This window comes from Boleophthalmus pectinirostris, unplaced genomic scaffold (genome assembly GCF_026225935.1).
Source record: "Boleophthalmus pectinirostris isolate CB_2022bp ecotype Guang Dong unplaced genomic scaffold, ASM2622593v1 HiC_scaffold_7, whole genome shotgun sequence".
NCBI classification, from domain to species: Eukaryota; Metazoa; Chordata; class Actinopteri; order Gobiiformes; family Gobiidae; genus Boleophthalmus; species Boleophthalmus pectinirostris.
This window is the reverse complement of record NW_026571473.1, coordinates 30,828,880-30,843,066: the sequence shown is the minus strand read 5'-3', so window position 1 is coordinate 30,843,066 and position 14,187 is coordinate 30,828,880. Positions and strand designations below refer to the sequence as shown.

General features: G+C 38.7%; 1 protein-coding gene across 3 annotated transcripts in view; it reads right to left on the bottom strand.

The window, feature by feature from the left end:
* The window catches only part of nlgn1 (neuroligin 1), a 733,956-nt gene that overhangs the window by 16,130 nt on the left and 703,639 nt on the right, over window positions 1–14,187 (bottom strand). For all 3 annotated transcript variants that reach the window (XM_055164448.1, XM_055164447.1, XM_055164449.1), the window contains 4 exons: window positions 12,332–12,517; window positions 9,669–9,935; window positions 5,331–5,692; window positions 2,808–2,968 (listed from right to left, as the gene is read on the bottom strand). In XM_055164448.1, the coding sequence (XP_055020423.1) occupies window positions 2,808–2,968; window positions 5,331–5,692; window positions 9,669–9,935; window positions 12,332–12,517 (976 nt within the window). The remainder of the gene's footprint in view (window positions 1–2,807; window positions 2,969–5,330; window positions 5,693–9,668; window positions 9,936–12,331; window positions 12,518–14,187) is intronic.

Below are 14,187 nucleotides of genomic sequence, written 5' to 3'. Positions count from 1 at the left end.
TTTAACCATACTGCACCGCTATAACAATTACAGCTAATGAGTATGACCACATTAGCCTAGCCTTTTACAGCATTTCCTATCTCCTCGTTGCAGTGAATCAAGCCATTGTTCCACCTGCCTGAACCGGATTAGGTCGCTACGCTAACTCTTTCTATATCAACCGCACTATATCTATTCAAACAAGCCTCTAATCTCGGCCAATGACGTGGGAGCCATTTTGATCCACCGAGCGCCCCATTGTCTCACAGCTCCAGCCAGATCTCATCGCGGACATGCTTAACCATTCAAATTGGTGGCATAAATCTCCCAGGTGCCCGCCATTTTGTGTCAATTTGCGGTTATATATGTCGATCATTAGTGCGTTTCTCTCTTCCCTTCAGGCCTGTAAAGGGTGGCCTCCGCTCCGAGAAGCAACTGTCCCTCGGAATCAATTACTGCAAAAGAGACACAGCTAAAAATATTTGTACGTGGGATTGTTTTGGTTACGTTTCATAAGCGTTACTGTGTCTGTGTGTCCGCAGGGATGATTTAAAGGTCCCGTATTACGCAAAATTGACTCTTGTGAGGTTTTAGTCATGTTAGAATGTTATTACCTCCTTAAAAACATACCTGGAGTTGTGTTTTGCTTCATTCACACACGTTTGAGTAATCATTTATTAGTAGTCTGTCTACATCTCCAAAGCTAAAAATGCTCCGTTGCACCTTGTGATGTCATGAAGAGGTAGTTTTCAAGTCATGTGTTCGGTAGAAATGAGCAATTCCAGGGCTGAAATTATCCAAATGATTCTAGTGAAGGTGCGTGAAGCTTAAAAACACAGTGGAGCACTTCCTGTATCTGCATCACAACAGTGGCAGAGTTTGCAATTTGGGCGAACTTGAGTTTGGGGCCCCCACTATAATGCACTTTTTGTTTAGTTTTTTAAAAATATATTTATTGTCCGTTTTCCCCCATTGTTCTTGAGACGCGCACATCTCTATTTATTTAAATTATGGTGATTGGAAACTTGTCTTATTAGTTCGGTCGCCTACTAGAAAACCAGAACTGAAAGTAGTTTTTTTTTTTTTTTGCTGGTACAATTATTTTTTGTTTACATCCATTACATATGATTATCATCACTGTTGGGCAAGTTACTTTAAAACTGTAATGCGTTATTTATTACTTGTTACTGTCATTTGTTACATTACGATATTACTGCAATAGTAATGTAAGGCATTACATGACTATTGCAGTACTTTTAAGTTACTCTCACCAAAATAACTGCGAAGATGCTTAACTTTTGCACCATATATGGACTGAACTGGGTCTGAACCAGGACTGAACCAGGTATAAACAGCGTAGAGTCTTCGGTGTTTCACTGCTGCTGATATCACAGTGATTTTAGTGAATTTGTATGAAGAAAAACCCACCACTTCAATCCAGGTTAAAAAAAGCATTGTAACGCGCATTACTGACATTTGTACCAAGTAAAATATTTTAAAAAATTTCCCCCTGTAATACCTTACATTACTGCGTTACAGCAAAAAGCAAAGCATTACAGTATTTTTTTACTTTTATAACGCGTTACTCCCAACACTGATTATTATTATTTTCCTTATGAGTATCGTTTAAAAGTAAAATACTCTCGTTTAAGGTCAAATTGAGAGAAAATCAAATTGCTCTGAGGCTTGGTTGGGGGACCGTCCAGGTTTGGGGGCCCTAGGCGGCCGCCTACTTTTGCCTAATGGTAGCACCGCCTCTGTATCACAAGAGTGTTTTCTATTTGAGATAAGAACTCATCTTAAAAACTCCGGGTTTGTGTTTTAAACTTGTTTGAATAAAACAAAACACAACTCCAGGTCTGTTTGTGATGAGGAAACAACATTATGACATAGATTTGAAAACAGTGTAACATGATCCCTTTAATAGATTGAAGTAATATTAATTGATTGATTCGCAATATGTGTAGTCTTGTTTTTGCTATTTTTATGTTTTAGTATTGTTTGACTTATTTGGCCTTGCTTAGATAATTTCTGTTTTCACCTACCCCCTATCCCCACCCACGGCTCTGTATTTACTTGCAATTATCTGAAAAATTAAGACTCTAAGTTACACAGGCGACAGTAAATTTAGTTGAAGAGCTTCTGTCCACTGATCCCAAAGTCTGCTCCCACAGATGAATGCTGTCCTTGTGTCCTTGGGCAAGGCACTGAACCCAACTCGCCCCCAGTGTCTGTGTACACTGGTGTGTGAATGTGTGAGTGAGTGGTTAGTCGCTGTAAAGTGCTTTGAGTGCCTTGAAGGTGAAAAAGCGCGATACAGAAATGTGACTATTTACCAAGTGTAGGTTTAAAAAATGTCATATAGCAATTTTTCAACTGTAAGAATCTTTTCAGTAAAAAATCTGCTACTTGTTACACTGAAGTGCCACTTTGAAGAGACAGGGACAGGAAGTCAATGATTATATAAGATTATTTTTAAAACTAGAGTCGTTTTCTCTGCGGGTGTGATGCTAACTAGACTCTCTACTCTGGCTGAAGCTCTGGTACTCAAGTTAGACTTTATTCTGAGCTTTGTTTTAACACAAGTCATTCACACTTTTGAGTTGAAAATCAAACTACTAAACAGGACCATGAACGCTCGTATTGATCACAGGCTTCTGAAAATTGTTGTTTAAATCAATTGTGTATTTGTGTGAGTTTTCCGACAATCTTTAAACTTATTTGCCAGTGTTTGCAAACGTGCGCGTTGTGTTAAAATGGTAATGCTGACCGGCCCCGTCATCCCAAATGTGACGTCAGTGCAAAGTATGACTAGAGTCTAATATTACCCAGTCTTGGCGAAGTTGGTCCAGTAGGTCATGACCACAGCGCTGAGCATGACATCGTTCTTGGAGAAGTTACAGGGGAACAGCTCCGTGGGTCCGATCATGGGCAGGCCGAACACGTAGGGGATCTCGTCGCCATGTGCCGCGTCGGCCCAAGGAGGAACCTAAAAACACACAGAAAAGAGAATTATGTAATGTTGTATCACGATGCAACGGAGTGTCAGTTTTGCCTGAACAGCCAGTCCTTTCTACGCTCTGTTCGAATCCTTAAAGGTCTGGAATCGCACTGCAAACTTGGGATGGTCCAATCACAAATGTTGGAGAACGTTTTTTTCAAATGCAGAAGACATTAAAGACTGACCAATATCGAGATTGCTTGGATTGTCCAGTCTTGTGTGTCCCGTGAGCGACCTTTACAAAATGAAAATGCTACTAATTTAAGCGCTTCAAGAAATTTAGTCGCTGTAAGAGGGCAAGTCTTAGATGTTGTACAATTAGATGCCTATAAAACATAAAACCATTATACATTTATTAGCACACAAAGTCCAAAACACATATATTTACAGTGGTAATTAATGAGATTTGAGTTATTTTCAGTACAATATGCATAATTCAGGAATCCCTGAATTGTCCAGAGCAACCACTGACTGATAAACTTTGCTGATATTTTTGGGACGATACAGTATATAGGGCCGATTTGGATTATTTTCAACCAAATTATGTACATCTAATTGACAGTCCTTTTTTTTTACTACAAACCTTCAAGAGAGCTGTGTAGTTACATCTATTTGCATTAAAGTGTTAAACAAAGCTTTATGTGTATTTTTTATGCAGCAGATCGACCAAAACAAAACATCGGTCTGTGATGGGGATTTAAGATCGATAGCCGATACTAAAAAGTGCAAATATCAGCAAATGAAGGTGTATGGAGTTTAAAAACACAGTGGAGCAGGGTGGCTTCAGTTTGACGTAAGAACTCAGCGTAAATATGCAAGGTGTGAATGAAACAAAACATAACTCCAGGTCTGTTTGTGATGAAATGACAGTATAACATCTACTTTGGGTCACTGTAAGAAAAACTGTTTGCCATAAAAATACCCATAATGACATTTCCATGGAGACAAGCAGGCAGCCTGTTGAAATGTTACATATTGCACTTTAACCCCATGGAAATTGTTTGACTAAAATTAAGCAAGAAATAAAAGTATAACAATTTAATGAGCATGAACAGAATTTCAATTTCAACGATTTTAATTAAGTTTTTAGCTGCAGATTGATTTGACACAAGACACGCATTTATGTTTTCATTTTACCACCTCTTTGCTGATGAGCCAAAATATATTACAAAAAGGGAAACAAATATTAAGAAACTGCCTGTGTTCCAACCCACTCGTCTAGAAAATGTCATTGGAATAAATTGGCCTGTTTTTGGCTAAACAGTATTTTGTGTCACCTCCAACATATTTTACTTTAAAACTGCAGCCAATTAAACTCTGCTCTTTCAAGCTTCTATGAACAGTTTACTTGTAAATTTACATGCAATAGTTTTCATTTTTGCATGCGCTGAAACTTAATGGGAAAATACACTGAAATAAAATTGAATTTTAGTAAGTGAGAGGGTTTTTTAATCAAATCATCCAGTCACAGTGTAATTATCAACGGTCATCTTCAACACTTCACGGAGTGCTTTTACAGCATCGTTAGTGAAAACTTAAATAGGAAAGAGATTCACTCAGAACTGCCTGTTCTGCACCTTTCTCTCCAAAGTAGTGCAATTCAGAATATGTTTTTCTCATCTCAAAAGTGTTCATCTCATCTGTGCAAGATGAGTACTGAAACATCAGCATTTTTACATTTGATATCACTCCATATGTTGGGCAAAAAAGGCTAAAAACATATTATTTTGAACAAATGTTGATATATCACAAACTTAAAGGTGCTCTGTAGAGTTTTTCTGGTGGAGGGTCCACCCAAGCCCCAAGGTTTTGCCCCATATTTAAAGTATAGAGTATAAAGTATATCTCTGGTTTTAGTAAAACTCAAGGATAAATCCATGAGTAAGACTTGATTACCCCATGCCCAGACCTCCATTCAGGGCAGCTCTGGTCCAGGGGCCGTAAGTAACCTGTATCATTCCGGTGGTGCCAGTTGAAGTGCCATGGGGCTCTTGATTCTGTGTACAACCCAAAAATATGAGAACACAGAGCTGGGCCTGTATTCTGCACTGTATTAGTGCACGTAGAGCTCTAATGACACCCCCTCCTCTCTCACACACACAAACAGACGCTCCACAGACCGCTGATGTGCTTTTTTTCATGGAAAATATCTCTGGCCAAGGATAATCATTTTCACCCACGGCAGCTCTTAAAAAGCTGCCTATTTCTGAGAAAAAAACAAACAAAAAACTCGACACTGGCAAAGCCTACATTAGTGTTCTGATAGCATAAACAGCATGTGTAAGAACATTTAGCATTTGTACTTTCGAGCCCTTGCTGTACGTTGTTCTTTTGTCCTTGTGTATCTCACCTGCTCCGTCTGACAGTGGTGGTAAAAGGCGTAGAAGTACGTGGGCGAGCCGAAGCTGGAGTGTAGATCTGCAGTGGCCACAGCAGGAGCCACCCACTGATGGTCCGTGAACAGAGCCAGGAGGGTCTTTCGCCTGGTCTCGGGGTTGTGTCTGTCCGCCCAGTCCGTGTACATGAACTTGATGGTCTCGCGGAGAATGTCTTTGCCCTCCGGATACCCGTACAGATCGTCCACGAAACTGGACACGGCGTAGTCAAAGTCGTTGGCCTGGACGCCGTTCTCATTGTCCACGATGAGCTCCACGAACTTCAGCCCCTCGCCCTGGTTCACCCCCAGCATGATGTCATAGTTGAGGAATTCACCTGAAAGAAAAACAAAACATAGGTTACATTAATGTTAAGATTGTGCAATTAATCGAATTTTGATCGCAATTTCAATTTGTGTCAAACAATCTCCAAACTCATATAATCAAGTTGGAGCTTAAGCTTAATACAGTTTATTTAGGGATTTAAAAAAAAATAAAAATAGAGAGATTATAGAACACATGTACATATAGTTTATTTTGGATACATTCATGTTTTTTATGCTGTATTTCGTGTTCAGAGTATATTTTATTCATTTTATGTTTTATACATCACAAAACTGCTCTAAGGTTCATATTTGTTAACCTGATTCATCAGCCGGTTTCACATAGTAGAAACCGTCTGACCTCACAGCGTTAGAATTCGTTCGCTTGACGATAGGGAGTACTTTTTTTCTTCTAAACAATCGCTGCTCTTTAGTCGTGATGTGTATGTAATGCGCTGCTAACAGGGCTAACTGGTATATTAAGCTTTTCCCAAATCCCATAGGAAGAAGGGCAATAACGTCTTTCCCCTTGATAAAATTCACCAAACATTCTCTTTGTTTCAGCTTTAAATCCTCGATCTCGGGAATCGTTGTCACCACAGAATGTACGGCTCTTCACTGATTGGCTGGTGCCTGGACTTGCACTTCTGGGGTTTTTGCGAACCGTCTAGTGTATTCCGATTCCTGACCTAGTCGCTGGAGAGAAATGAAATTGAGTGGAGGCACTAGGTGACGCCAGCCTGACTACATATTTGTAGCGTCTTCAATTCCTTTTCAGTTTGAAAGTTTTGCGTAAATGATCACTAACAAAGTGAGTTTTTTTGAGAGAGAAATGCTGAATAAATGCAACTATTAAATAATCATTTGAATAATCGTGATTTCAGTATTGACCAGAATAGCTGATAATGATTTTTTCGATAATCGAGCAGCCCTAATTAATGTTATAGAATTTGATGGTGTCATAATTTCACATGGAGAGCAGGGACATAGCTAACTACAGCAGGGGTCTCCAACCTTTTTTCTCCAGTGAGCTACATTTACTAAACAAAAACACAAGAGAGCTACCAATTTGAGCAGTCACAAAGAAATTAGAAGAAGTTAGATGATTATAACATAAACATAAACCATTATCCATTTATCTGTGCACCAAGTTAGGCAACAAAAGGATATATTTACAATTAATTAATCTGTAATTAATCACATGTGAATTAAGAAATCCCTTGGCGAGCTACTTGGAAGAGGGTGGAGAGCTACTGGTAGCTCTCGAGCTACACCTATGCACTTTATCCACAATACAACTTTATGTGAGATTGACTGTTTTTGCAGAAATATTCAAACTTAACATTTTATATAAAACAGAAGACATCCGATTTAACAGATGACCCTTTGAGTTCTTGACAGGGCTGCTAACCCTTGGGCTTTTCTCATGATGAAGTCTCCTGAAATGGTTTTCACTTCGCAGTTGTGCCATGTCAGAGAGAAGAAATGCCAAAATTGCAAAGCTGTGATCAAAGCAAAGAGTGGTAAGTGTGTAATTTTGTATTTATTCCAGTGAGAATGTCATGTACAATGTAAATAATCACGTAAATAAACGTTCAAAATATCACATAATAATCCACGAGCATCAAAAATTGCAACTATATAGCTGAAAAAACATCACAATATGTCTTTTTTATAGAATATTATGTTTATAGTTCACAGTTTGTCGTATTTTCCTCCTAAAATGGCCGTACACTATAATAGAATCTGTCCAAACTAGGCAATGGGATTTGGGGTGAATTCCCTGGAGCGGTGTTTGGTCGACTTCACTGTAACTCAAGTCTATTTCCTCACAACATTAAGTTTGTTTGGAGAGGGTGAAGGTGCAAGTCAACCACTGTGTACTTCCATTAAGGAGAGAGAGCCATGTCAACCTAACAAGGGCCCAGTCTCAAAGCAGCTCAGAAAAAGGGCTGTAAAAGCAGCCAGTGACTATCTTGTTTTGAAAGAAAATATCTGAAAAACCATGAAAACCCCGCTGTGAAAAAGATGGTTAATAGTCACAAATAAATTTTGGAAGAAACTACAAGATGGTGTTCGTGAGTTTCAGCTTCCTGTTTTATGCAACATTTGGAGAACTTTTTCATTTAAACGATGTAATATTTTGTTTTAAATGTTCATTGCAATGTCAACAATCTTAATGTTTTGTCATTCTGAAACCCATGGAGAGCTTCTGTCCATAGTCACATGTATTTAGTATATACTTATTACAGTTCTGTGAGGTATTTGTCACTAATTCATAACATATTTAGATCACCATGATACTTGTTATCTATATTTGAGAGAGAAAAAAAAAAAAAAAACAGTTTCATGATGTGTTTTATAAGTTTCATTTGAGTCACTCCCCCTTCAGAACACGTGCATCCCGCTAATGAAACTACTGCACATTGCATCAGGTTTGTTTGTGAAGCTGTAGTGTATTGTTTTGTATCATTCTTTTGTATATTTATGGAAAATTCTTGTTTTGGAGCATGGGTGGTGTAAGCTTGTAGGTGGAGCATTAGACCGAATTGTACTGCCAACTTTAAGGAGGGTTCAAATAGGACTCAGGGGCTAGATTACATGCATGGATGACAAAATAACAACTCTGCAGGAATGCTTTTCATGAAGGAACAATGTTATAACATGATAGAAAACTGCAAAAAGTAGATTCTGCATAATACCTCCTCTTTAAGTTCTGATATATTATTTTATCATTGGTATTCAAGAGTAGAGATGCACCGATATAGTATGAGGTCTTAGTCCGATACCAGGTGCACGTACTCATACTCATCATCGGGTGTCCAAACTTTTTTCATCAAGGGCCACATATCTAAACACAGACGAAGCAGAGGGCTGATCGAGGACTGTACACTGGTGCTCAGTACAGTGAATAATTAAAATGTGTGCATGTTTAACATGTTAAAATGAGCCATAAGTCTTTATTCATGCTAAGATCCTTAAAACCACACGAAATATTAAATAGTAGCTTTATCAAAGTAGATTTTCAAAAAACTTGCAGTAAAACATAATTTTTTAATTGATGCAAGGTCATTTGGGCCAATTCACTTGGAAGCCTGAGGGCCGCATTTGGCCCCCGGGCCATAGTTTGGACATACCTGGGCTACCGATACCAAGGACCGATACCACTGTTACTGCCCTGCATCTTACTGGACAGTTACAAATCACCCCTGAGGTGAGCAGAGACTCTGAGCAGTGAGGTGTCCATAAAGAGAAGCAAACAAACTCTTGTGCACATTATTTATTTTTTATTTATTATATTTATTTAATGTTTTTATTGGTATGTATGTGAGAATGTGTCTATATTTATTCATTTTTACAGCTACAGATTTGCTCTGTCGAAGTTTTGTTGTACAATAACAATAAATCTGAATCTAATCTAAATCTAATCTAATTAAGTTCAGCTTTAATCATATGTGACTCACTGAACTATGGAAATATTTACAACTCTTAGTTCACTAAGACTATCAATAAGAGTACGCTTGTCTGTGGTGTTTACAGTAGTAGCGTGATGCCAACATTGCTGCCAATTCTTTTCTTGCGTTGTGACTTAGACGTAAAGTATGTCCACACTGGTCAAAGTTTTGCTGTGATAAAAGTACGACAACTCTCACTGTTATGTGTCTCTTTAGCAGTTTGCCTTGAGCGCAATCGGCAAAGACACGGTGGTAAATATTAAAGCGAGGTGCTTATCTAAATAAATTAGATTGGAATCATCCCTAACTACTGTGAGTTCGGTAGAAATTTAATCAGCTTCTCAAATACATAGTCTAGGATGAAAAGGTAGGTAATACTAAACAAATCTTATGAAATGAATAGGAACCCCTGTAATAATAGTGTCTGGTATTGATACTCGGTATCAGTGAGTACTCAGAGTCAAGAGCATTCTTAAAGACCATTAAGAATACAAATAATGCATTATATGTGTCTGTGGCTTGTGTCTCTTCTTACCTTGTTCCATGAGTATCTGGGGGTCGTCTGGGATCACGTCTCCATCGATGACGGGTCCAAAGGCGATGTGGTAGCGCGCGGGCTGGATGTCCTGATCCACCAGCTCCTTGTAGTGCTTCTTCTGCAGGCAGGCCACCAGCTCCAACGTGTCCTCTAGGTTACAGCCCACCTTCCGGGCGAGCATCCGTGCGTATTTAGCCGGCTGGAAGCTCACCGCCCAGCTGGAGAGGGCCGTGCCGCTCTGAGCGATGGCACGCTGGAACAGACCTGGGAGAGGAAGAATGAGGAGGTTCATGTTGGGGTTTGGGTTTTAAAGGTTCTATAGTACACAAAATGGAGTCTTGTAAGTTTTAAGCCATGTTTGAATATTGTTATTTATCAAAAACATACCCAGAGTTGTGTTTTGTTTCATTCATACATGTTTGAGTAACCCTTTATCATTTCTGTTTACATCTCCAAAGGTCAGAATGCTCTCTTCCACCTTGTGATGTCATGAAATGGCAGTTTTCAAGTTATTGGCTCCTTTTACCTTTAGTTCAGGGCCTTCTCTGTGGCCAGCCCCAAGCTCTGGAACATTCTGCCCCTCCATGTCCAAACAACCCCCACAGTGGAGTGTTTTAAGACCCAACTTTATTCTGTGGCTTTTAACACCGAGTGAGTTGTGTGGTCGTCTGTGTCTTTTATTTATTTATTAATTAAATGTATTTATTTATTGTTTTTTTTTTTTCTATTTTATTTTTTAGTACTGCTTTTATATATTGATTTTAGAATTTTTGTTCATTGATTTTTTTTAATTGTTTTTTTTTTATTGATTGTGTGTAAAGCACTTTGGAAACTGTCTTGTTTATAAAATGTGCTATACAAATCAAGTTGGATTGGATTGCATTAGTTCGGTAAAGATTGTAAATTTCAAGACTGAAATCTTCCAAATGATTCTAGTGAAGGTGTTTTTGGAGTTATAACTGTATTATCACATGAAGGAGTGTTTTCTGTTTGAGAGAAGAACTCAGCCTAAATCTACAGGGTTTGTGTGTTAAACATCTCCAGATTTGTTTTTGATGAGGAAACAGTATAGCATAAACCACAAAATGCCATAACACGGGCCCTTTAAAGAGACACTATGTCACTTTTCCAGGGGAGGGTTCAACATTTGCTTTTCTACTGTGTTTTTGTTTTACCTGACATTAAATCTATCTAAGTCTATCTCCATGGAAACAAGCAACTGACTCCATCAGGGCATTTTACATATCAGATCTGTAGAGAGGCAGTTTTTAAGTTGTTTTTGTGGAACTTTCCGGACAAAGCAAAAGCATCTCCACAGAGACGAGCAGATGACAGACCCTTCGGCAGAAAAATCACATAATGCCCCGTGAAGACTATAACATTTTTAACAATCCCATGAACTTAAAAGGGTAGGTAGATAGTTAATAATAATGCCCTTATAATTACAATTTGCTCTGGGGTAGAAGGACAAAAACAAGGTTGCTTCAGATGCTTTCTCTCAAAATATAGACTCAGGGAATGAATTTAACTGTGTGTATCAGTTAGAAATGCTTTTGGACTGCTGTTTACCTCCTTTTCTTTCTTCTGATGTCAGCAGACTATTAAATATTAAGCAGAGAAGTCCTTTTTTTGTATAAGACTGTAGCAGCTCTCACATTTTAGATGTGTTTTTGAGCGAATGTAATTACTTGCTATTGACAGTCACTGCTCTAATTCCAAATGTTGTGATAGCCTTTGTTGTATAATGTTACATAAATAATATTGTAGAAAATGAATTCTTTGACAGAAAGCCGCGTTTATAGGGGTAGCAGAAGACTGTACATTTTAACGCCAATGTGTGATTAAGGAAAATAGCTTGCGGTCGGGTTTGGCGTCCGGCAAAAACAGACTCACAGCGGAAAGAACCCTGTTTGTGTTCGCTGTGAGCTCCCTCCACGTGTGCGCTCCGAGCTCCCTCTGTACGCTAAATTATTCTGACTACACCGGACAAGAGCTCCACCACGTGCTGTTTGAGCCTGAGGTGTGTGAGGTGAGAATATGTTTGGGCCGCTGAAAACAGTTTAAAACAAACATGTATTAAAGAAGACATATTTAGCTTGAGCCTGAGTTATAGTTATACTCTACGGCATTGGTGGACCCTTATGTTAGAATTTGTGCATTTTAAATTGCAATATTTATCTAAAACGACTTAATAAAAGAAAAATGTGTGCTGACTTTTGCGTTAGAAAACTGCTTTGGCCAATGGGAGCTGATGTTGCTGTAAAAATCACCACTACAAAGACTCCTGGAGACTGGAGAACATCACGCCAGCGAGCAGCATTTTTGCTATTTTCGTGTGTACCGAAATGACTCTGCAATACTGCCAAATCCTACGCATAACATCGATTAAGAAAATAAAAATGGAAATCTAAGTAAGTTGAGAGCAGTGGGTGTAAGCCGGTAGGGATTGATCAGCAATATATCTCGAAAATAAGTGATTAAAGATGCACAAATAACTCTAAATGCAACTTTGAGAGGGGAAATGAGAAGGGGAAACAACTATAACATGGTTAAAAGCTCTGGAAAGTGGATTTTGCAGAATACATCTGCTCTAACAAATAAATCAGGTCCTATTTTCAAACACTCGCGTTCACCTTTAGTGGAGTTGCTCCAGCGGTTGCCCTCAGAATAGTGGGACAGGGTGAGCAGGTTGACACAGGAGGCGCCGGCTCCAGACCCGAACACTGTGATCCTGAGCGGGTCTCCTCCAAACGCTGCGATGTTCTCACTGGTCCAGCGCAGAGCCTGGATCAGGTCCAGGAGGCCGTAGTTCCCTTTGGCCGACTGGTCCCCGGTGCTCAGGAACCCTGCACACAAGAGGGAGAGGGGCTGTGAGCGGACTGTCTTTTGAATATTTTATAGGATGTTCTTCGATTGAATGATTATCGATCAATGAAGAGTGGTAGTTATGGTTCACAGTAAAGTTGGGAATCACAGAGTCCCTCATGATTTGACACGATACACAAAACATGGCTCATGATACGATATTATCACGAAATGGCGACACATGTGATAATCGATATATTCTACATGGTACTTTTAAAGCAACAAACACAATTAACCCATGGTATTTCTTTGTTAAACCAATACTTATGCAAAGTTCATATGAAATACATCTACTTTAATCATCAAAACATCAAGTGTACTGCATCAACAAGTTTTTTTCCCACTAAATAGGCAACAAAATTGTAGTGCCATCACAAAAAAAATGCTAAAAGATACCAAAAAAATATATCGATACAGCAGCCAATGATAACAATAGTGTATCATCAAATTTAGTATCACGATATATTGATATTTTAGTATTTTTGCACACCTCTAGGTCACAGAGTTTCAATTCTCAAAAATGTACTGTAAAAAAGTAACATTAAGAATAAGAAAATAAAATTGCAATTGCTTTAATCTGTGCAATATAATCCTCACTACCTAAACCCCAAGACCTGCAGCCTGTCAGGAGTCAGTGCTAGTGCAGCCTCTGCAGCTCAGGGAGGGAATTCTGGAGGTTCTGAGATTTCACATGAGGTCCCTCACGATTTGATACGATACATAAAACCTGGCTAATGGTACATGTGTACAACATCAAGTGTACTGCATAAACAAGTTTTCTCTCGCTAAATAAGCAGCAAAACTGTAGTGCCGTCACAAAAAAGATACCAAAAAAACATTCTTTGTGATATATCGATACAGCAGCTCATGCTAACAATAGTGCATCATCAAATTTAGTATTGTGATATATTGATATTTTAGTATTTATGCACACCCTTAGATCACAGAGTTTCAATTCTCAAAAAATGTACTGTAAAAAAGTAAAGTACAAGAAAATAAACTTGCTATTGCTATAAGTTTTAATATTCTTAATCTCATCCTATTTGCCAACCAGAAATAAAAAACCTTTGTGAATCTTCTCAAAACAATTGTGTAAAGACGTTTAAACTAGTCAAAACTACTTGAAGTCAGATGATTATTCTGAACTGAACTCTGTGTCTCTAATCTATTATTTAACCGTGTTGCCTGTGTTTGACTATGTGGGTTTCCAAGTCTCACTGCCTAAACCCCAGAACCTACAGCCTGTCATGTGCTAGTGCAGCCTCTGCAGCCCGGGAGGGAATTCTGGAGGTTCTGACCTTTCACATGAGGCCTGTCTATAAACTGAGAATGAGAAAAACTTGGATGTGTCTCTATCTGCAGGTTAAGACTCTGGCAACACAGGCTCACTTGTAATAGTAAAACTTTTTTTTTACTGCTCAAAAGTTTTAGAACACCTTCATTTTCCCAGTTATTTATTGCAGTTCAAGTTGCAAGGCCAATGAAGAACTTGAAATGCTACAAAGGTAACTAAAACTACCTCAGGAAAAAAGAACAAGATGGTAAAGCTTGAAAACATGGAGTGTCCAGCACAGTGTCCAGACTTAAACCCCATCGAGCTGGTTTGGGATGAACTGGACAGAAGAGTGAAAGTAAAGAAACCTACAAGTGC